Genomic DNA, 24,363 nt, shown 5'->3' on the forward strand with positions numbered 1-24,363 from the left:
ATTTAATAAGGTTTTTGTGACAGTATGTATATGGCACATATTATAATTGTATGTAGGCACATACAAGATACATAAAACACATATTATTAAACATAGGTGCTAACATATATAAACTACATTTGGGACATAATATTACATAAAGGTACGTACATAAGTGGGTGCATTCTGTTGCCATCACTTAAATGGTTTTACATTGTGTAAAAAAATTATGTATTTACCAATAGAAACAGTCCATTCAGTCTGCATGACACTGAACTGGCCGACACATTTGTCAGGAATCACTGGTTTGCTATTCACTCTAAGCTAAAAGGGTGCTAAACAGTACTCAAAAATGATTTATTGGCTCGTAAAGATGAAAGTGGAACTAATTTTGGTGCTTTACAGAACCATTTACAAAGGGTCTTTTTTACTAAGGTAATATGCCCATTAACCAGGTAGAGAACCAGTTAGGTACTCTTACTCTTACTCTTACTCTACAGTTAGGTTCTAGTTTTAGCTGTTATGGCTCTACAATAAGAAAATGCTAAAGACAATGCAGGATAGGATGGTTGCCCACTTGATTTGACTTGACTTGACTTGCACAGCTAAGCAAGTGGTTCCCACAACCAAGCAGTTGCTAAGCTGTTCACTAGGCTGAAACTATGGTGTCTCAGGTGCGAATAGAAACCAAAGTCTATTATCAAGTGTAATTGAAATATGATCTTAATTAATTGTACATTCATTTATGAAATTCGATGTATATGAAATTAATGAACATTGTTTGGTTGTTCTATCAAAAAAAAAATCTATATATATATAAGCACATAATACACACTATACGTGTGTGTACGCAGCAAGTGCATATGTGTGACTAAGTGAGAGGGGGCGTGCAAGCAACTAACTGAGTTCAACACAGGGTGATGGCACGTGAGTAAGAAAGTGTGAGAGCGAGCGAGACTCAGAAAGCAAGAGAGAGAGAAAGAGAGGAGGAGGGTGTCATGCGGTGTCAATGATGTATGTAATTTGCATGTGATGCAAATGTGTTGAAAGGCTCATCTCTGCCGTTACAACAAGCTATTAGCAGAAGCAGGTGGCTGTCTAATGATAAACTATCATCAAGAAACAGACAGGTAGCAGTCTTTGGCAGCTGACCGAGAGCTGGCGTCTAGCCGAGCCTCAGCTCCGTCACATCTCATCAATTATTACCGCTCTCAGCTTTCCAGAATAATATGACAACAAGCTCCTCCAGCTAATTCCACACCAGTCCCTCGTCACCCCCACTTAGTCATTACACCTTGACCTGTGGCGGCTACCGGGATAATGATTCCATTTAAATGAGACCTGAATAAATTACTCTGTTCTGTACATTTGAAATTCTAATTGAAAATTCACACAAATGATCCTCAAATTCCCCCAACATGTATCAGCCACAACATGAAGCTATGAAAAAACAATGGCAGTGGTGGCTCAGCGGTTAGAGCTCTGGGATATCAATAACAGGGTTGTGGGTTCGATTCCCGGGCTTGACAAGCTGCCACTGTTGGGCCCTTGAGCAAGGCCCTTTACCCTCTCTGCTCCCTGGGCGCTGGAGTTGGCTGCCCACTGCTCTGGGTGTGTGTGTGTACTCACTGCCCCTAACACGTGTGTGTGTGTTGACTACCAAATGGGTTAAATGCGTAGGACTATTTGGGATTCCTTAACCACTCATATTGGTATGGGTAGTGAACAGCCCTCACACACAAAGAGTCAGGATTTTCATTACTAGCAAAAAAACGACAAAACTAAAACTTACGCATACGTTTTTTTTTGCAACAGCAGCACATACTCTCTCTCTCTCTCTCTCTCTCTCACACACACACACACACACCATAAAACAGCCATGTTTAGCATAAATGTCTTTGCAGAACTAACCAGGCTGTCTGAGATAGGGAAATAAATTTGCAAACTAATGACTCATTTAAAAATGAATCACGGTTCTGCTGATGCACTATTAATCAGATTTGTACGTACTCATTGTTGATGAAGGCGTATTTGTTGATGGTCTCGATGACAGACTTGAAAGTGATCTTGGAGGTGAGTGTGTATCCGTGCTGGACCATGGGTTCACCGTCTGGACCATCCCAACAGTCCACTGCGCACACACACACAGACATGCAAAATAGAAATAAATAACTTTTTTTGACACAAACTCAATGCACTATATTAGGGCTGGGCAGAATGGTAACATGTATATCACAATAAACACATATTTGAGATTTATTGTGATATACTGACATGCAGACAAACAAGCATCTGTGGCGGCAGATTTCTAAAAACTGATATTCACAAACTCTCCAGCAGAGACTATTTCAAATTTGCTGCACATCGTCCAACTAAAATTGATCATGATATGATAAAATGTTGTCATATTGCCCACTCTTATATACATCATGATGAATAGACCCCTGAAAATGCTCTAGAATGACTTGAAACCCAATCATAACGTCCACTGAAAGTTACGTTTTTTTTTCTTCTCCTGTAAAGCAGGTTATCTGCCTAGGGTTTGATGATTACTTCTGAAATATGAGGTGTTAGATATTTTAGATTTTAGCTGCACTTTTTTCTTAGAATGATTCCATTACTGAAATGACTCCATTCTTGATGTTTTACTGCTTCGTGTGCAGCTCTCTTCACTGCAGACACTAATTTCAAGTAAATGTTAAGCAGCTATAAAAAGGTTTTCTGTACCTTCAACACAGCGGCAGCCTGCCTGCAGGACCCAGGCGTACATGTCGGTTTTGGAGTGTGACAGGAGCTGGTCTCCGGTCAGGTAGGTGTTGTGAGAAGAAGCAACGAAGTAATTACACAGAGGCTGATCCATGTCCTGATTAACCTCGTTATGCTGAGGATTAAAGACGTCACACGCAGGACTGCGCATGAAATTAGTAAAACCTGGAGAAGCAGAGAAATGAAGAGAGAAGAGAAGTGAAGACAAGAGAAGAAGAGAGGAGAAGAGCAGAAAAGAAAAGAGAAGAAGAGAAGAGAAGAGCAGAAAGGGGAAGAGAAGAGCAGAAAGGAGGAGAGAAGAGAAGAGCAGAAAAGAGAAGAACAGAAAGGAGAAGAGAGGAGAAGAGAAGAGCAGAAAGGAGAAAAGAAGAGAAGAGCAGAAAGGGGAAGAGAAGAGAAGAGAAGACAAGAGAAGAGAAGAGAAGAGCAGAAAGGAGAAGAGAGAAGAAGAGAAGAGCAGAAAGGGGAAGAGAAGAGAAGAGAAGAGAAGACAAGAGAAGAGAAGAGCAGAAAGGAGAAGAGAAGAGAAGAGAAGAGCAGAAAGGGGAAGAGAGGAGAAGAGAAGAGAAGACAAGAGAAGAGAAAAGCAGAAAGGGGAAGAGAAGAGAAGAGAAGAGAAGAGAAGAGAAGAGAAGAGAAGAGAAGAGAAGAGCAGAAAGGGGAAGAAGAGAAAAGAGACAAAGAGAGAAGAGAGAATAAAAGAGAAGATAAGAGAATAGAATAGAAGAAGAGAAGAGAGACAAAGAGAGAAGAAAAGAGACGAGAATAAGAGTGAAGAGATGAGAAGAGCAGAAGAGAAGGAAAGAGAAAAGAAGAAGAGAGGAGAGACAGGATAAGAACACAGAGAAGAACATCACAAGTTTGTTTGGCATCCAAAGAAACACAGACAGTGAATAATATTAGCATAAAGTACCCTCTAAAAGCTGAATCTGAAAGTACTGAGCAGATATGATAATCTTATGATAATCAACTTAAAGCTGTTTAGTTATCCACACTCAAAACCAAGCACTGTGCTGAGGCTGAGTGGTCTTTAAAAGTCTTTAATGCAGTGTGATCTAAAGCAGTAGGCAGGGCTGACTGTGTGTGTGTGTGTGTGTGTGTGTATGTGTGTATGTGTACACACACACACACACACACACAACAAGCAGCTAATATTCCTCTGATCCTGGCAATCACAGCCGATAGCTGATGACACACTCTCTGAACTGGCACTGACTGACAGACACATTTACTTGCACATAAATCGACAAGAAACGCAACAATATTGGAAAGTCTGGGATCACTGGTTTGCTATTTATATAGAAAACAATTTACGGTACCGTGGTTGGTGTGGTGCAGATGACACCACTACCTGCCAGTGAGCTATCACAACATGTGGGAGACTGGGGGTCGATTCCTGGTCTGGGTGACTGTGCTGTGCTACACCAAAAAGAGTCCTTGGGCAAGACTCCTAACACTAAATTGGCCCACCTCTGTCATACGAGTAACCTTGTAGGTCGCTCTGGATAAGAGCGTCTGCTAAATGCCATAAATGTAAATGTAAATGTACACTCTACACGCTAAAGTGGTTTATACAGTACTGGAAAAGGTATTAATTGACTTGTAAAGACAGTGGAACCCATTTTGGTGCTTTATAGAACCATCTACAAAAACTACTATTACCACAGAAGTTCCTTTAGTTACTGAGTAATGTGTGTAATACGCCTTGCTGGGTTAAGGGGTAACAAGGTTGAGGACCATTAAGCACTCTAAGGGTTCGTTTAGATGTTATGGTTGTATATACAACTAGAAAAATGTATTTCCTGAAGAGAACATGAATTTACAATGTGCTGAAATCCGAACACTAGGGGCAGTGGAGGCTCAGCAGTTAGAGCTCCGGGCTATTGATGACAGGGTTTCGGGTTCGATACCCGGGCTCAGCAAGCTGCCACTGTTGAGCCATTGAGCAAGGCCCTTCACCCTCTCTGCTCCCCCGGTGCTGGAGTTGGCTGGCACTGGGTGTGTGCGCTTACTGCCCCTAGTTCACTAGTGTGGGTGTGTGTGTGTGTTCACTACCACAGTTGGGTCAAATGCACAGGACATATTTTTTTGTGCATGTAGACGTTGTAGTTTTATATGGTTCATTATATAGGGGGTAAGTAAGTAGATTTAGCCAGAAACATGCATGTGTTGTGACATTGGTGTTTTCATGAAGCTCAGTTTTACCATCCACACAACAACATTGGAAACAGAAATCTCCAAAAAAAAATCTAAAATCTCCACTTTGCAGAGTGTTTATCCGGATACGTGTGGACTGGGCTTGGTTTCATATCATTAAAAACACTGATTCCAAACTTCTGAACGTTAGCCTACACAACCAACAGCGTACATGCACCAATACACACTCATAGACACACAGAGAGACGTCAAGTAAGTGAATGAAAGGATTACACTGTCCCTCCATGCGTGGTTAGTGTGACATGATCACAATGAGGCTTTATGTGCAGCACTAACACTCTGCAGTCCGAGCCCATCAGTTCCAGCAGCTTTAGCCACCCAGCCAGCACAGTCACACTCACCACCCTCAGCCTTCTCCTGGGAGAGACCCAGCTTTCATCATTCTCACCCAGAGTTCACTCAGGGTCGCTCTTTCATTTCTTGCACAAATTTTTCATTTTTACTGTCTGAAATGTGGTAATGACACTGAAATGTGAAGAAGCATGTGGAATAAGGTGGTAGATTATTATTACGGGATTTTACACAAATATGACTCGGGAGCTCTGTCCTGCCCGCTTCACTAAAGCACCAACAATAGAGTGGAGAATGTGGAGCATCACAGTGGTTTTGAAGCAGTTACTGTAAGATGAAAATGCTACATACTACTGCTTTAAACTGTATTTTACCATTCCCATCTTCCTTCCCCACAAACCTACACACACACTTACTCGCTTGCGCACACCTAAAGGAACAACCTGTTCCAAGTGGTCCTATTCTCAGACTAGCTGCTGGCTTGTTAAAACGTCATTGGCTTTGCCTCTTTAGTTTATGGGCCATATCCACAACTGTCTGCAACACTGAATCCAGATTAATCTAACTTTAAGAGACTCTCACACACACACACACACACACACACACACATAGCAGCAGCTCATCCATTTAACGTTAACTCATTCCTTCAAATCCACCATCTATCCGTCCATATGTCTGGTTTTCTATCAGTCTATTTCACTAGAGGGGAGAACACTGAGAGCACTGAGATTATATTATCATTTACAAGCACAGCCTGAAGGAGGTGAGCTGGCTGACATGGGAAATCCATCTATCTATATATGTCTACCTGTCTGTCTGTCTGTCTGTCTGTCTGTGTATGTGGTTGTACATGTATCTCATGACTTATGTACTTGACTGTAAGCTGGAAAGCTTGAAGGCTGTCTGTGTCAGATCTGAAAATATAGAGTGTATATCTCATTCAATTCGATTGTGAAAATGCACTGGATGCCTACAATTTAAAGTTTAATTAAAAATAATTCAATTAATTCAAAATAATTTAAAGATAACTTATTCAAAAATGTAATTTAAAAATATCACCAAAATTGTATTTTGTCCAAACAATAGTGCATATATATGACTCAATATGGAATTCAATGCATTATGAACATCATTAAGTTTCATTGTGATTTAGTCATTTGGGCAGAATTTAGTTTTTGTTTTTTAACGTACCCAATAATGAAGAAACTATTTACACATCACTTGACTATACACAGATCAGCCATAACATCAGCACCACCTGCCTAATATTGAGTAGGTCCATCCTGTGCCGACACAACAGATCTGATCATTCAAGGCATGGTCTCCACAAGACCTCTTAAGGCAGTGGCAGTGGACTCCACAAGACCTCTAGCGGCGGCGGTGGCTCAGCGGTTAGAGTGCCGGGATATCGATAACAGGGTTGTGGGTTCGATTCCTGGGCTCAGCAAGCTGCCACTGTTGGGCCCTTGAGCAAGGCCCTTTACCCTTTTTGCTCCTCGGGTGCTGGAGTTGGCTGCCCACCGCTCTGTGTGTGTGTGTACTCACTGCCCCTAGTTCACTAGTGCGTGTGTGTTCACTACCACAGATGGGTTAAATGCAGAGGACACATTTTGCTGTACAGTGACAAATACGTGCACCTTTACCATTAAAGGTGTCCTGTGGTATCTGGCACGAAGGCTAATGATAAGGCATACAGATCCTGTAAGTCCTGTACGTTATGAGGTGAGGCCTCCATGAGCATCCGTGAGCATTAAGTACTCATAAACCTGTCGCTAGTTCACTGGTTGTCCTTTTCTGAACCACTTTTGGTAGATACTGACCACTGCATACTGAAAAAAAACACCCTACAGGACCTGCCTGATGTTTTGGAGATGTTCGGACCCAGTCATCTAGCCATCAGAGTTTGTTTCTTGTCAAAGTGTCTCAGATTCTTATGCTTGACCATTTTTCCTGCTTTTACCTTGAATAACTGACTGTTCACTTGCTGTCTAATAAATCCACCTCTTGACAGGAGCCACATTGAGTCATATATATGCACTATTGTAGATAAAGATAATCCATGTTTTCCACTCCACCTGTCAGTGGTGCTAATGTTATGGCTGATCGGAACGTTGTGTCATTTTTTGGGTAAAGATATGGTGAGCACCTGACATTAAAACATGAGCACCAGATAGGAAGGGATCTTACCTAACGCTCTCTGGCACTCATCTAATTGAGGTCTCCTGATTAAATCTTTCTTTGGATTCGTGGACCTCTTTTGTTGACAGTTCTTTGCAGAACCTTTTAGAAAATGGTTCTACGTAACACCAAAAGTACTGTCAAAAGTACTGTCAAAGTACTGTATACAACCCTTTTTCGCTTAGAGTCGAAACACTAAAAACGATGCACACCGCTCAAAAATGTTACTTTGGTCAAAGTTAGAAAAATAAGTGCAACTCTTATATCGTAAGAATTAATGATATTTGTTTATAGTTATTATTTCAAAATGCAGTTTCAAATTCACCTGGGTACCCAAACTAAAAATCCACTTGACACCTTCTGACTACATCCTGCCAGTTAAAATGAGGCATGAGGGCACAGTGAGACAGAAAGGCTCACTCTGAGAAGAGTGACTGACAGCTCACCTTCGATTCCCAGAATTCCTTTCTGCTTGTTTTCTTCAGACACTTCAAACTTATCGATGATGTCCAGGCAGTACTCAGCTGTCACACTGGGCATCTGGGGGTACGGGTGGGTGGAGGGCGCAGAGAGAGAGAGCATTAGTAAGAGTTAGCAGACTTTCACACACACACACACACACACACACACACACACACACACACACACACACACATACACACACACACACACACACGCACACACAATGATTCACAGTTTCATTTTTTAGGACGGTCTCCTTGTATCCACTGCGTCATCACAGTAATATCATATTTCTGTCCTTCTTCACACTCACATTCACTCTTTCTCAAACAGCAGAAAATATTTTGGTCAGATCAGCTGAACAAAAATTGACTTAACCTGCGTCCAATCAGCTTCAGAGGTCAGATTAACTACATAATTCAATCAATCAAAAGTAAATCAATAACAGCTCTGATGTGATTTATGGACATCAGTCACAAACACTTCAGATTTTAACCGCAGGGTTTCATTTGACCCGTTACAGCACCAGTTTTGAAGGATCTGTCACCCTGTTCACCTTTTACTATATCCTACTGTCTCCAAGAGCCAATGAGCACACTTGTTCCAATATTTTGACTGCTGATTGGCTGCATAAATCACACTCCATATCGGCACCTCACCAGAAGCTTGAAGTTCTCAAGTTTTCCAATTGTTTTGTCGATTGTAACGAAAACGATGATAACTGCATGTTCGATCACCCATCAATTCGTCCACTCCTGATGTTCGGTATGGTCATCCCTCAAACTGGTGTTATCAGTACTATCAGTATCAGTAGAACTAGTGTTATATTGATTTATGAAGGACTCATGCTTTAGCAGTAATGCACTTTCGTAAGAAGCTGTTGCATTCCTCCTAAGAGTCTGTCTAGGCTAATGTGTTTGGGAAAGCCACATAAGCACCTCATTAACAAACCTCTGCTGAGTTGCATGCATAATGCAGCTTTCAGAGCACACTTTATGCGTTCCTCACTACTTAGTGTTCTGGAAACTCATGACTTAAGCACCGCTCTGCCCTTTCTCATCTTTTACTGTCTATATTTCCCTCCTAACTCTGTCTCTCTCTCTCTCTCTCTCTCTCTCTCTCTCTCGCTCTGGTCACTCTCTCTTCCATTCTTCAGGGACAGAGAGTGACTGTTTTTAGAGCCGCAGCGGGGCCTGTCTGCGGTCGCAGCTGGCCAGCCGTTATAAAGCCCCTTACAGAGCCACTCTCTTTCTGCCAGTGTGCGCTGGACAGGCTCCAAAAGCTCGGGGCACTCAGGGCACTAACCAACAGGCAATGAAAACAAAACTAGATTCTGTCTGTGAGAACATTTAGGACACCTAGCTCTCCTAGCTCTCATTTTTGGCTTGCAATAATTTGACATTACTTACATGCCCAAAAGCTGCTGATGGGTCCAGGTATCCTGTCCCAGCTCAGTAAATTAGGCATTTTGCATTGGTTTCCATGTACTTACTATATGTTACAATCAATTTCACCCTTAAAAAATAAAAGTTACTGCCCCAGACATCTAAATCTATAGCACCACAAAGGGTATGGCAGTAAATTAGCCATTACAGTACATACACAGTTTACATTTCATTATGTATCCTCTCTGGTTATGGAAGCTACCTAGGCCAGTTGGCTAGGTTGTGGTAGTTGTCTTTCAACCTGACCCTTTAACCTATAACCATGCCCGCAATCTTAAATGATGCCACTGATGATCAGCCTGGAAATTTAAAAGGCTTTAAAAGAATATGTGTTAATATTTGTGATCATACCTTAGCATAATTACATACAGTATTTCAGCAGCACTCTACAAGCCAATGAGCCAATACTCAATACCAATCCGACACCACTGATGAATTAATGAACCAGATACCTCAACATGTGGGACAGACTTAAGGTAGCAGGATAAACCCTTCTCAATTCTCCTTATATGGAAGACCAGCCGTGGCAGTGACATCATTACTCCCTTGCTCTTGGCTGTCCTCCATTGCAGGCGCAATGATGAAGCCTAGAATATCGTCGATGCGGGAATCAGGTTCAGAGAATCGATCGGTCCTGTGGATCGGCCTAATTATCCATATAATACCCGATCCAGCGAACTATGTCAGTATCGGGACCGAAATCTATCTGGTCCTAGTATCGGATCGGTGCATCCCTACACAGAACTGCTAATTTGCCATTAATTAGGCAAAACCTAAATAATAGCAAACATATTTATACCAGGAATACTCAGACTACATGTTGCAGAACAAGTCAAAGTGTTCTCAAGCTTCTGATGTGGAGAGAAAAGGCATATAAGGAGGCCTTATAGGCCTTAAACAGAGGACCCACTGTGAAACTAAAAGGAGACAAGACTGAAATGGAAGACAGATACAGAGAGAGAGAGACAGACAGACAGAATAAGAGAGGCAGGGAGCAGCCTGAGGTCTGCTGTCTCAACAGCATCCCAGCAAAAGAAAAGCATGAGATGGTAAAAAGAGAAAGTGGGGCTAATGGGATGGAAGAGTCATGGCACTGTTTCCAGAAAAGCAGGCTGGGAAAGAGCTGCGATGTGACAGGGAACTGACCACCAGCCAGGAAGCCTGACAGACTGACACTGTACATTAATAACACAGTACATACGGCAGTGACACGGACACATCACAAAACACCTCATTTATTTCCCAAAACCAGCAGCGCACACAGCAAACAGACACCTTGCAGGGTCACACTGGCTTTTCATCCATGTTGGAGGGACTTGCAGACATGAGCTAAAGCCCAATGAAGATTTTCGAAGGAGGTTGAGTGCTATGTTAAATGGTGAAGACGGATGTTTGAAAGAGCAACTATTCAGAGTTGGATGTGACGATGTCACAGTGCCTGTGATAAAGGTCTATTATGGCATATAATTACTAAGATGAGATTGGTGACAGTCTAACTCCAGTCTTTGGTAGCAATGTTAGCCTAGTATACGTATACTATATATCAAAAATTTGGGGTAAGAGAAATTGTGTGTTGGATTTTTCACCAGATGTGTTCCCTTAAGGACTGAGCTGGTCGTGCTTGTTTTACATGCTGCAACACATGACTGCCATCCTATGACTGCCAAGCTAGAGGAGCTAGAGACGCTCAAAGTACCATTTAATAATCAATAAATAATACCTTCTGTTCCACTCGCAGGAAATTGCCGAACTCCTCAGCAGTCAGGTGATCTTTCTTCTCGCTGAAGCACATAAGCAGCAGGAAGAGGTCCCGTCTCAACGACATCATCCTGTAGAACACGCTGAACTCGTCAAACGTTAGTGTGCCCTGCTGGTCGTCTGTATCTGCTTCCTGTGACATCATACACAAAAATACAGGACATCAAGGAGATATATATATATAATATTCCAAATATATACAAATACAACACATAAAACACATGACTATGTAAGATGTAAGATGCATTCTTTATATTTTATTTGACTCAAATATTAATACACTATGTATGTCCAAATGTTTGTAGACACCTCGTCTAAATGAAGGCATTTAGCTAATTTTAGTTTAATACACTGCTTACATAGACGTGCAAATGCACATACACACACTGCTTGTTTAGTCCCTGTATAGAAGTACTGCCAATAGAATAGCTAATTATGAACCTATTGGCACCATGCTGCCTAATGGCAGGCATGGGCTAGATGCATTGAGCTGTGGAGCAGTGGAACTGTGTTCTCTGGAATGATAGACGGAGCCTCATCAAATTCTTTTGGGATGAGTTGGGGAGCTGGGCATGAGGTAGAGTGGTGATCATTCATTATCCTCACTTCACTAACACTCTTGTCACTGAATGCAATCAAATCCTCACAGCAATGGTCCTCCAAAATCTAGTAGAAAGCCTAGACAGTTACTCCAACAAAAGCAGGATAAACTCTTTATGAATATCCTTAATTTCAGAAGAAACAGTGAATAAGTAGGTGTCCTTTTACTTTTGGATTGGAGCTGCTGCCACTGCCCACTGCCACTTTACCCTACTAGACCCACAGCTGAACACCGCCCCATTAACAAAGCTCTGTCAGACTATATAATATTTTGATAAACAGTTTATTTTTGACATAGATCACTGACCGAGACGGACTGACAGAAAGTTGGGTCATCTCTCTGTCTTTGTAAAAAAGCCTGTTGTTTATTCTAACAAGACAAAAGGCTTGAGGCAGAAACCCAGTTAAATCTCCACTCAGCCGTTTGATCCCTCAATCCTTCTCATTCTCACTCTCTCCTCGACTCTCTCTCTCCATCCTTCTTCTCTTTCCCTCTGTCCTTGTTCTTCTCTCTCCACATCTCTTCTCTTCTCCTATTTTCATTCACTCTCCATATCTATCGCTCTCTCAGAGGACCCAAGGATATCTAATAAGGCTCGATATCTGCTGCAACTCAGCCCCTTTGTTCGCAAATCGTCTGGAATTACTGAACCAAAGCAAATGAATGATGAAGAAAGGGGGAAATGAATAATATCATAGTGCTTAGTCTTAATAATAATTAAAAATGTTCATTTCTTTTGCACTTTTCTCTGTCAGAGCCCCAACCTGTGTAAACACATGAACAAATAAAAGAAGGATTCAAAAAGAATAGATAACAGTGTCCTGAAAAGGTGGTTGCTATGGTGTTGATAAGTTGTTGCTAGGTGGTATTGGGTATTGGGTGGAGCACCTTCCATCATTCCAGAGAACACAGTTCTTCCACTGCTCCACGGCTCAATGATGGAGGGCTTTGCACCCCCCCCCCCTCCCAGTAAGCCTGGCATTTGGCATGGTGCCAATAGGTTCAGGCTTCTCCTATTAAATATCCTATTATATTTCCAATCCATCTCTACAGGGACTGGACAAGCTTTTTTTTCAAGGGCATTTGGATGAGAATACTGGCTATTTGACCAAAAGCTTGAAAATAGATGAGATCAAGAAGTAGGGTATATTCCAGTATTGCTCCATCTGGGTAGAAATAATGATGGAGTCAATTTAATACATTGCTATATTCACACTGCATTATTTAGTATGGGATGCTTTTGAATTTACAGGAAAAACAGCCTGTTTAGAGGCATGGAGCTGCATGGTGTTATTCTGGAAGGAAATCTGTTACTCTGTCAAAACTTTGGCGAGAGCTGTTGACAGAGCCTTCTCTCTCTTTGCAAAGTTTCGGGTGTCTTGATTTAAAAATCAGGTTTCCCTCACTCACCTGGAACATCTGCTTCACTTTGCGGCGAGGGAGGTTGACGTTCATCTTGTGCAGCAGCTGGTAAATCTCGTCAATGTTTAGGAACCCGTCTCCATTCTTGTCAGCCTCCTCGAACGTCTGCTTCATCCATGTTCGCTCAGGGTTAAGGAAATAGAACGCTTCCAGACGTGACTAGTCTTGAGTATTCTGATTTACTTTCTGCAAAACTAGACTTTACGCAACAATACGTTTACGCCACATTCAAATCATAATACAATATCTCCACCTCTGCTTACCACGACTGATGTGGTGTGGTTTGAACTGGTGAAGTCTGATGAATCTGGACTGTCTGCAGAATTCCTCCACTTAAGCTAAACTTAGCTTAGACATAATAATAAGCCACATCTGTCCTTTGGCTTCCTTACATTAGCATTAGATTTGGAGAGGCCTGTGCACTCCACACTATGATGAGCTCATCTTCTTCATTCTCTACTACATCCAGCCTTTAATGGCCATAAGAGACGTCCTACCGCTGGCCAATCTCGAGTGCAGTCCAAATCAATTATAGGGATCTAAATGTGTGTGTTTATGTATCTGTGTGTGTATGTGTGTGTGTGTGTGCCCAAAATGACCTGATAATAGCAGCATAGCTCTTTCTTAATGCTTTAGGCCAACAGCTGTTGGCACTTTTGATGTCTCATTGGCTTTGCTTTCAGTTCAGGCCTTGGTACTGTGATCTGCTGTCTTATGATAATAACAAACCTGAACCTTAAAAAGCAAATTTATCCAATAAGGTATTGATCACTTTTACCCTGTTATGAGCCCCTTTCATCCTATGAAGAGCATGGCGTGTCCCTCCCAACGTCCACAAGGCATGAGGGGTCACTGAATGATTTTAAGAGAAATTCATTGGTGTTGTGGTCTCTGTAGTCACCAAATCTTAACCTAGATGATCACCTACAACAGGTTTTGGTCCAACATGTTAGACAGTGAACTTTTCCACCATCAATACAACACCAGCTCCTTCAGGTCAACAGTGTTCCATTCCTTCAGTACAGTTCTAGAGACATGTACAACATCTGCCTCGACACACTGAAGCTGTTCTGGCTTTTTATACATACTGTATATATTTCTCTTAAAGTATTACATCATGGGGGTTCTTGAGTGGTCCAGTCAAGAAAGGAATCTTTTTTAGAAGAAAAAGGTTCCTTGAAGGTTCCTTAAAGCACCTTAAGAGGTTCCTCCACCAAATTAAAGAACCTCCAAATGTTCCTCAAGGATCTTACATTTTTAACAGTGTAGTATATATCTCGTCAATGAGTATATACAGTGTAGTGTGTGTATATATATATATATATATATATATATATATATATATATATTTATATATTTATATATTTATTTAGTTTTGAACAGTCATCACTTAAAGTAGACTATATGGCAATGTGTGCCTTTCACTCACTGATGGAGAAAAAGTCTAGCTGCTCACAAACTACAGCACAAACCAGCAGGAGTTTGCTAATTAGCTATTTTTCAGTGCTGAAATTATAGAGAGTGAGTTTGAGGGCAATGTTAAAGAAAAAGAAGAAGAAGCAGTGGGAAGAAAGTGCCACACACCTCTACGGGCTCTCTTAACTCAGACTGCAACTTTTCTCTTGCTACATCACAGCCTTAGACACACAGAGATGTCCTGTTTTGATGGATAAAGGATAAAGGACCGGTGGAGGGCTGTATGTGATTGAATCGAATTGGGAGCTGGGACAGGGAACCGGTGTTAGTTACGGGTGTTTATGTGTGTGTGTGTGTGTCTTTAAGAAGACACTGTGAGAAAGCACTTCATTTAAATTCACTTAACACTGCCTGTAGATCTGTGCACCGTAAGCTTCTAGTCTTTTCTGTTCTGTTTAATGGCAGTAACACATCATTGGTGGATGATGATCCAATTAGGAGTTCAGACAGTGGGCCAGTGGGCCAGTGTGAGCATGTGTATGCCGTGTGTCTCTGAAATGCACTGGGAGAGTATCCAGGTGGAAGGATCATTTCAGGCAGGCCTGGCTCTGAACATACCCCAGCTGCAGAGGCAGAAGAACTGAGAGGTTCAGCTGTGTCCAGTAAGAACACTGACCACTGACTACACTGCACTACACTGCAGGCTTCGTTTCTATGTGTCTGAGTATATATATGTATGTGTATTTGCCTGTTGTCCTGTGGCATGTATTCACAAGCACAGGCACTATGGATGGGTATTGGGCTACTGCCCCTCCAAAACTCATCCTAGCACAAAGAAAAGCCATGGAAATGAAACTGTAACTGCACAGGGAAGTAGCAAATTTGCCTGTTTACCTGTAGCACGGCAAGTATTAAGTATTTTTGAGTATGAATTTACAAATTCTAAATATTTACATCTAAATATGTTTTATGCCATTTATTTGTCACAGAAAAAAAAATTATGCTCAAAAATTCTTCAACAGCGTTAAAGTTGTCAAATAATGGAGAGGAGGGGTGGAGTGAAGCTGCAGCTAAACAAAAACAAGGCTGTTTATTTCGTAAAGGATGCAAAGCTGTAACCTAATAATGTTTTACTGACCTGAACTTCCCATAATTTACTGTAATGGGGGTGCTTTTAATAAATCTTCCTTAATTACATAAGCGTAGGATATAAATAATTAAATCAACAATCATTTAATTCATCCACCTAGGCCACCTCCACCCGTATTCAACACACACACGCAAATGTAAATGTCTGGCACTGGATTAGTACATGGATAGTTTCGTAAATCCCCAAGGTTTAATCTAAATCGGCACTCACAAGTGTATTTGTATATTTGCTTGTTTTTCTGGGGTCTTTGTGCCTGTGTGTTCATGTGTGTGAGTGTGTGTCTGTGTGTGTGTGTGTGAGTGTCAGTCATTCTTTGCCTTCTAACAAAAAGGCTGCAGAGCTTCCAGCTCCGCGTCAGCCTCCATCAGCCATCAAAGGCAGAGTCAGCCGGGGACCTGCTCTCTCCTGCTCCGAACACAAAACACAGCATATGGGGGTGTGTGTTTGTGTGAGCACGAGTGTGTATGTCAGCTCCGTTCACATGTGCGAGTGTGTAAGCATGAGTATGCAGGAAGTGTGTCATAGATGATGCCATTGCACAATGGAGGCTTTGATAACTGTGTCAGCGGGCGTATGGTCTGTGCCGTCTTCGGCAAACCGATGCTTCAAATGCACTCAGTTCATGAGGAGTGGAGAGAGGAGGAAGAGGAGAGAAGAGAAAACTTGCAAGGATCCAACACTTGTAGTACCTTAAATAAAGAATTTAATTAAAGACTACTGTTTTACACATTCAAAAAGAATTTTGCGTCTACATCCGCGTCTGAATGCGATTTTTGGGTGGGACACAGTTTTCTTGGTGGGACAATTTTATTGGAAAGGGTCTCTTGAGCCACAATCAGGTTCAGACAGAGACAAAACTCTGTCAAACATCAATTCATAAATTAGATAGAGTTGTGTTGGGATACGATCAGGTTTGGAGACAACTTTCATGGGGCTACAGCAGCAGAGAATATTTATAAGCTATGTTCGAGTTTGAATCCAAATTTCAGTTTCATTCTAGAGAAGAGTAGAACTGTTCTCAGAAATGCAGGTTGCTACATGAACCAGACCTTGTGATTCGGCCTTTGCGCAGTCTTTGCATAGCTGATGTAAAATAACAGGGTTGTAAATGGGCTTGTTAAACAAGCATTAAATGAGTGTTTTTGGGCATGAATTCACAAATTAAAAATATTTACATAAATAAATAAATATATTTTATGTCATTTATTCGTCACAGAAAAAAAAATTATACTCAATTACTCCCCCATTCTTTATCAGCTTTTAAGTTGTCAATTAATGGAGAGGAAAGGTGGAGTTAAGCTACAGCTAAACAAAAACAAGCCTCTTTTTATTTAAATAAAGGATGCAAAGCTGTAACCTAATCATGTTTTACTGACCGGAACTTCCCATAATTTACTGTAATGGATGTAGACGTGAAATTCTGTCGAAATTTGTAAAACGGTAGTCTGACTAAATTATTTATTTAAGGTACTACAAGTGTTGGAACCTTGCAATTATTCTCTTCTCTCCTCTTCTCAGTTCTCCTCTTCCTCCTCTCTCCACTGCTGTGAAGGCAAGTTCTAGTCCTTCATATGTGGTTGGTGTGGCGCAACAGATAGCAGGAGAGAGCAACAGATTCCCAGTCTGAGTGCGCTACACCAATAAGAGTCCTTGGGCAAGACTCCTAACACTACACTGGCCCACCTCTGTATTATGAGTAACCATGTAAGTCAGCTAAATACTTATGTAAATGTGCATATAAGATGGCATTTAAAACACAAAGGACAAAACTTTGTTGGGATACAGTTGTGAAAAGGACAGAATGTAGTTGGAATAGAGCTGAGTGGGACAGATTGCTTTTGCAATACATTAGGGAGGGTCATTTTGTTGGAATTGTGTTGGGTAAGACAGAAATTAGCTAGAACATAGTTGGGTGGGACAGATTGTTTGGAATGCAACCGGAAGAGATAGAATTTTGTTGAAATAGAGATGGTTAAGAAAGATTTTTTATGGTATACAGGGACAGAATTTTGCTGGAATTGGGCAGAGTGGGACAAAATGCTTTAGTAATATATGTGGGTGGGACAGAGGTTTGTTGAAATACATTTGGGAGGGGCAGAATTTTGTTGGAATAGTATTGGGTAAGACAGAAACTTGTTAGAACATAGTTGGGTGAGGCAGACGTTTGGTGAAATAGAGTTGGATAAGATCAGCATTTTGGTAGAATAGAGTGGGAGAGACTTTTGTTGGATTCCAGCTGGACAGAGTAGAATTTTATTACGACACAGTTAGCTGTGCAGAATTTAGTCGGAATACAAGGTAGGGACATAATTTAGATGGGTTACACAGAATACTGTTGGGCCCCAGTCAGTTTTGGACAGGATCTCTTGTGCTACAACCAGGTTCAGACAGAACTTTGTCAGATTGCAGCTGAGTCGAGACAAAACTCTGTCCAGCAACAATTCAGGAATTAGGTAGAGTGATGTTGGGATACGATCAAGTTTGGAGACAACTTTCATTGGCTACAGAAGCAGAGAATATTTATAAGCTATGATCGAATCCAAATTTCAGTTTCATTCTAGAGAAGAATAGAACTGTTCTGATGTGAAGGCAAGTTCTAGTCCTTCATATAAGACGGCACTTCATAAGAGTTGCTTGCAGTGCATGAGAGAACAGATATTCCTCCAGCGCTGGCTCCTCATAACCCCATACACACAATCTCTGAGTCAGTCTGCTCTTACAGTCTATCACTGCCTCGCTTTTATCTTTCTTTCTGTCCTCCCTCTCTCTCTCACTTCTCAACTTTAGTGAATCTCAATATCTTGGTCAGTTGACTCTTCAAGGCAGTCTTCAACTGTTAGCTAACTAAAGTCTCAAAAGAACTCATTTCAATCCATTTAGACTATCATAGCCATATTTCATTCAAGCCACAGAGGAAATTCAGTTGAAAGTGCAGTGCAGTGATAAAAATGTAAAAACATTAACTAGATTTAATTATGTAATTAACTATGTAACTATGTAATTACACAATTACATTAAAATAATGATAATAACTCCAGAACTCCAAATGTTAAATCAATCAAAAGCATCCATTCACCCGTCCATCCATCTTTAAAGGATATTGGTCATGGGTCCGTTGCCTCTTGGCCAGTGAGTCTTCATCACTAATGCCGGCCATCAGATACCTGAGTCCCGTCACCCATGTCCGTGCCTCCTCTGCGTTGGATGTCACCAGGTCTAAAGACTCCATGTGATTTCCATGGTAAATAGTGAAACAGCAGCTGGGGTCAAAGTTCCCTTCAGCATGACGATGGAAGATGTCTGACTGACGACCTTCCGTGACCTTGTAGAGCGAGTCAATGGTGACTGTGAAGGAGCAGAGCGGCAATAGAAAAGCTAAGTCAGTACATTGCCAGGCTTGAAATTTTCCCTTCCCTCACAGACTGTATCTCTTTCTGCAGGCTGTCGTTGCATACCCCTGGCTCAGCACACTGCTCACTGCAGTATGTAACTTTGGAGAAGCGGGCAGGATAACACTCACGAGAACTGAGCAACACTGTGAAATCTGAGTTATCTTTGTATGGATTACGGTTAAATTATTGTACCACGTCAGTTCACAGTGATGGTTCTATATCTCTCAGCTATATCTCTCTATATCAATTATACTCCAGAGAGCAAAAAATGCCAGTTTCCATAGTGTTTTCTCTAATTTCCAAGTTAAATGCTTCTTAATTTCTAAACCATTAACAATAAAAAACGAGAGGCCATGACATGTCATTACTCCAAGGCACTTTAACTATTAAGAGTGTAGTAGATCACCCAAGCAAGTGTATACTATATATAGTGCTAGCTGGCTGGCTGGCTGGCTAAGTGGTTAATGCTACAATATAAACAATGCATTTTCAGATTAAGCCTTTAAACTAAGCATTATCTACAAACAGATAAATAAAAGGAAATATGTGACACTTTTTTCTAGTCTTTTCTAGATAGAGCTAACTTAATAGCAAAAATAGCAAACAGCGCAGAGCTAACCCAGCTAGCGTGGCGCTAACATAGATAGCTCCCATTTATTTACCACAATTATTTTTCTTTACTCTCTTAACAGGATTGCTTTAAACAAAATAACCGTTCTGTATCTGTTCAGATAAGGTCATTTAGAAGATTAAAAACTAAGTGATGGTGCTTTGGGACGTCACTAGCTACATTTTAAGGGGGTGCTGTGGGAGTGGAAAACGAACCAGGTACCAAAAAGCGAGTAGAGTCGAGCAGAGTAGGTAACATTCAGTGGAAAAGCGCCATTATTGACTAAAATGAAAACACAGCAAGAGTGTGAGAGTATTCGATTCATTTAGGCAATGAGTTTCATCACTATCAGACATGCATAAAGTACTAGAGACCCAGACTTGCGTAAAAGTATAAGTAATCTATCAAAAAAGTGATCTTTAAGCTCCAGACTTAAGTAGAAGTACTGAAGTATTCAATATTTTTGTACTTAAGTACTGCAAGTAGTTTAGTATTCTAAAATGCACTACTTAAATACTGAAAGTAAAAGTACAGTACTGTGTTCTGTAGTTCTTCCAGCAGTTAAAAGTTTGGGTATCAGTATTTATATTAGTTCAGATGCTCAGACTTAAGCACAGTCACAGTTCCTCTGGCTGTAGTAGAAGGACAGGACTGTAGAAGACAGAGTTCATGAACACGAGTCTTCAGTTCACTCTCTAAACAAACTCAGACCTGACTTGACCCGCCACATACAAGAGTTTCATCTGTAAAACCAGTGAGGAGAGCAGCCTAAATCCCTGAGCTTCACTCTCTGTAAACTCAACCACAGCTGAAAGATCTCAGCCCATTTGGAAACATATGAGTATTTGCAGGAGGTGAAGATGGAGGAGTTTCTTCTGGCGGATCTTCTTCTTCATCTGGAGATAAACTAACAGAGCTCTAGCGTTAGTGTCCTCACTGCAGCAGCGGAGTGAGAGGAAGAACGGCAGCATGCTCGCTCACGGTTTGATCGCTCGATCGTTCTCAGATCGTTATCAGAAAATTTCTACTTTGTATATTCTGTATTCTGTGTATATTTTGTGTATTTTGTATTTATTTAATATAATTTTTATATAACTTTATTTTAATATGTTTACTATGTATATAGTTTTGTCCTCCTGTAGAGCATCAACCTGAGCCTCACCACAAGTATTTCAATGCATAAATGTCCTGACATGTTGTGCCAATGACAAATAAACCTGAAACTTGAAACTTGAACTTCTGCTCCATCTTGAGGTGGCTTCATCGAACCCGGTGACAGCGCCATCTAGCGCTCTGGCGTGGTGATAATGTGGGTTTGAAATGATCTGTAGCATTTTGATAACTGTAACGAGTAATGTAATGTGGTGAAGTAAAAGTGGAAGTAGGACAAACAATAATACTCCAGTAGATACAGATACAGTATTTTAGTTCTACTTCCTTACTGTACATCTCTGGACACTATGTAGTCGAATGGTGATGCTGGCACGGACGTGCGCTGTCTGTAACAAACACATTAGCTTGTATAACTGCTGGTAAACACTTATTCAGAGAGACACAAGCTGTCCTCCCATTTGCCCCTGCCTTGTTTTCCTCGGGTCTGTTTGCGACAACTGTGTAATGAGGTTTCTCTTTCTCTCACACTCTCCCTCACCCACTCTGTGTCTCTCTCTCTCTCTAAGACACTGCTGGAGGCCAAAAAACCTCAGATCAGATCCTTACAGTGACCCTAACAGAACAGAAAGTTCTGTAACCACACTAGTGCTGCTCATAAACTCAAATGTCAGCTTAGGTATGAAGTGTTCCACCCTCGCCGATAATAATCTGCTCTTCTCCCAACACCATCTTATCTGAGCACTCCATCGGCGGAGTGGAGGAGCTCCACCGCATCGGGGCTGTCAACAGGAAGTGCCTTTTCCAGACAAAATCTGCTCCTTGCTTAATTAAATGCAAATAGAGACTAACAAAGAGGCTTATCTTGCGCAGGCAGGTTCTGAACGCAACAGCGCTATAAGAAGCTAGCAGAGTGAGAGAGAGACTGAGAGGAAGAAATCAGCACTTTACATTGTATCAGGTCTTCGTCCGCTGGGATGTAACACTGCCGCTATGATAACTAAAGTGTGGAGAAGAGTGATGAATTTCTTCCTTCTAACCGGCCTGTGGGTCATGATGAATGCCAGCACTTACACAGGATAAAGCCTGACCTGCGCTGACCAGCTTTACATAAACCGGTCTATACCGTAAAGCCAGTAGAGTTTATGCTGCTTTAGCATTAAAACAGTATCGATTACGAGAACATGCCTTACAACATGTAAGCCATGAGCTAAGGCTAATACCTACTGCAAAATCATTGTGATGCTCATATTTTAAAATATGACACCTGGATTTGCAATTTTCTCTTACTGTCGTGGTTTCCATTGCCTAACCCCTACCTAGGACTCCCTCTATCATGCAATGCTACCAGTGCTGGGAGGATGAAGGTTAGCATGTGCTTCCTCCAAGCCATTAAAGACATCTTCTTGAATTGCCACAAACGCAAAGTCACAGGAGGAGAACGCTAACTGCCCATAAAGACATTTATGATGTGTTTGAGTAGAACATCAAGGCAAATATTGCAGCTGCAGATAAGAAGAACCTGGACTTTCTTGATTGCATTAATGCAGATTTTAATACTGAGTATATTTACCACCGTTCTGAACTGGTTCTGATAGAAACCAGATTTGAACAGAAGTTTGTAATAAGACTTTTGGCCCAGCGGTGGGACATAGGCTTTATTAGTGGTTAATAAATCTGATTTGCAATAGGGGGCTGAATAATTTCAAGGGCAAATGCAAGCACTTTGCAACTGGCCCTAAGTAATTATTTGAAGTCTGTACTTTACTTGAGTATCTTTGTCACTTAATACTTTTTATTTATACTCTGTACACTTTAGTCCACTGATCAGTTTTTATCTGATCATCCAGCATCTTTATCAGATCATCCAGCATCTAATCAGACACCAAAATGAGCGCACTATTATTAGAAAATCTGAATCCTGTGTAAGCTCCAGTTTGTGTAAAAGACAAACAAAGCTGAGCCCTGTTTTCCCCAATTATTTTGAAGGACATGGAATAACTCCACTAAGTGTGTGTGTGTGTGTGTGTGTGTGTCTTACTTTTGGCTTTCTCGCTCTTGCGTGACGGTCTCCAGCGGATGCAGGACCGATGCTCGTCCAGGTAAAAGAGGCGCACCAGGCCTTTCGAGCCATTCTTCAGCTTCACCATCTGAGTGCCTGACTGCATCACAGTCATACATCGCTCAACTGTGGAGACAAACACACACACACACACACACACACACACACAAATGGTATGGTAAGTGACAACTGAGGCAAAATTGGATGCCAGCCAAACTGGAATCAGACACTTAGATATTTGAGTGGATGGTGGTTGAAGCAGCAGGTATTTTTAGCTGACAGGTCGATGCCCAGCGCTGCAATTGGGATGTGAACAGCACAGTAATTGACCACATTCTGATGCTTTACTGCTGGGCAGGGCGGAGCAGGTTGGGCTGATTTGATGACTGTATTATGTCAATATGAACAGTCATTGTCCGAGGTTTTTGAGACCCATGGTTTCACAATAAATACAAACACCATTATTATAAATAAATAGAGTGTTGTACATAAGATTGGTCTAAAGGTCTTATTTTTGATCCCTGGTCACAGTAAAAGTGCTGCTATGCTAAGAAATTACAGCAAAAAGCATTCAAGCTTTTTGATAACCCAAGCAAAATAACAAAGCATGGTGTATCAACACTGCCTCCTGCAAAGCACTAGATCCCCACAGTAAAATTTAAATCCTGAATAATAATAATTACATAATTTGTGATCCAAATTGATCACCTCCAACAGTTCGGGACATGGATGAACCACAGATTAATCGCCAAAGTTTAACCCCCACAGTGTGGACTACAGTTTTACTACTGCTTTTTATAGTGATAATACCCTTAGTCTGTACGCAGAGCTGCAGTGAGCACACACAGACTGAGCAGCTGTCCGCCATGTGAACGGAGCTTGTGGAGAAAACCGATACAGTGTCTTACCACTTTTTTTTACAGAGTGTCATTTCTGATGTCTAAAGTTTGAGAAATGAACATGGCCCAACCCTGGAGGGGTTGAGGTGATTACAGACAGGCCCGGGGGGACAGCCTGGGACACAGAACCAACAGATTTGCGCTGAATTCCATAACTAGAGCAGAACGCAGAGAGTTTTCTTGCTTAAGACCACGGAAAGCTCCACTGATGCAACACTGCAGAGTTCTCTGGCAACCTTGCATTCATTCTGCTAACAGCGAGTGATGGTGGGTCTACGGGGAGCTGAACTCACAGCACAGTCAGCCTCACAAGCGCTGGAGTCTCTCCCAGCCTCAAAGTGAAGATGCTCTGCCTCTCGGAGAAAACAGGAGTGTGCTTGAGACAGCACAGGAAAGAGAGAGAGAGAGAGAGAGAGAGCATACTTCTGAATGTGCCCTCTCGATTCGTTTGCAGCACAGTTAGCCTGGAGAGTCTTCATCAGAACATAGTTGATGAAGAGGACAATCTGTGCTTGAGGGACTGGGGGGCTGGTTCTGTACCTGCTGTAGGCACAATATTAGACACACACACAGTATCTCTCTCTCTCACACACCAGTATACCCTT

General features: G+C 41.5%; 1 protein-coding gene across 5 annotated transcripts in view; it reads right to left on the reverse strand.

Annotated features, from left to right (window-relative positions):
• plch1 (phospholipase C, eta 1) overlaps nt 1-24,363 on the reverse strand; it is an 87,418-nt gene that overhangs the window by 35,706 nt on the left and 27,349 nt on the right. For all 5 annotated transcript variants that reach the window (XM_072694975.1, XM_072694974.1, XM_072694973.1 and 2 more), the window contains exons 2-8: nt 22,839-22,985; nt 18,785-19,030; nt 13,108-13,235; nt 11,059-11,229; nt 7,878-7,971; nt 2,707-2,910; nt 1,990-2,110 (exon numbers count right to left, since the gene is read on the reverse strand). In XM_072694975.1, coding sequence (XP_072551076.1) covers nt 1,990-2,110; nt 2,707-2,910; nt 7,878-7,971; nt 11,059-11,229; nt 13,108-13,235; nt 18,785-19,030; nt 22,839-22,985 — 1,111 coding nt within the window. The remainder of the gene's footprint in view (nt 1-1,989; nt 2,111-2,706; nt 2,911-7,877; nt 7,972-11,058; nt 11,230-13,107; nt 13,236-18,784; nt 19,031-22,838; nt 22,986-24,363) is intronic.

Source organism: Salminus brasiliensis, chromosome 13 (assembly GCF_030463535.1).
Source record: "Salminus brasiliensis chromosome 13, fSalBra1.hap2, whole genome shotgun sequence".
In the NCBI taxonomy this organism is placed as follows: Eukaryota; Metazoa; Chordata; class Actinopteri; order Characiformes; family Bryconidae; genus Salminus; species Salminus brasiliensis.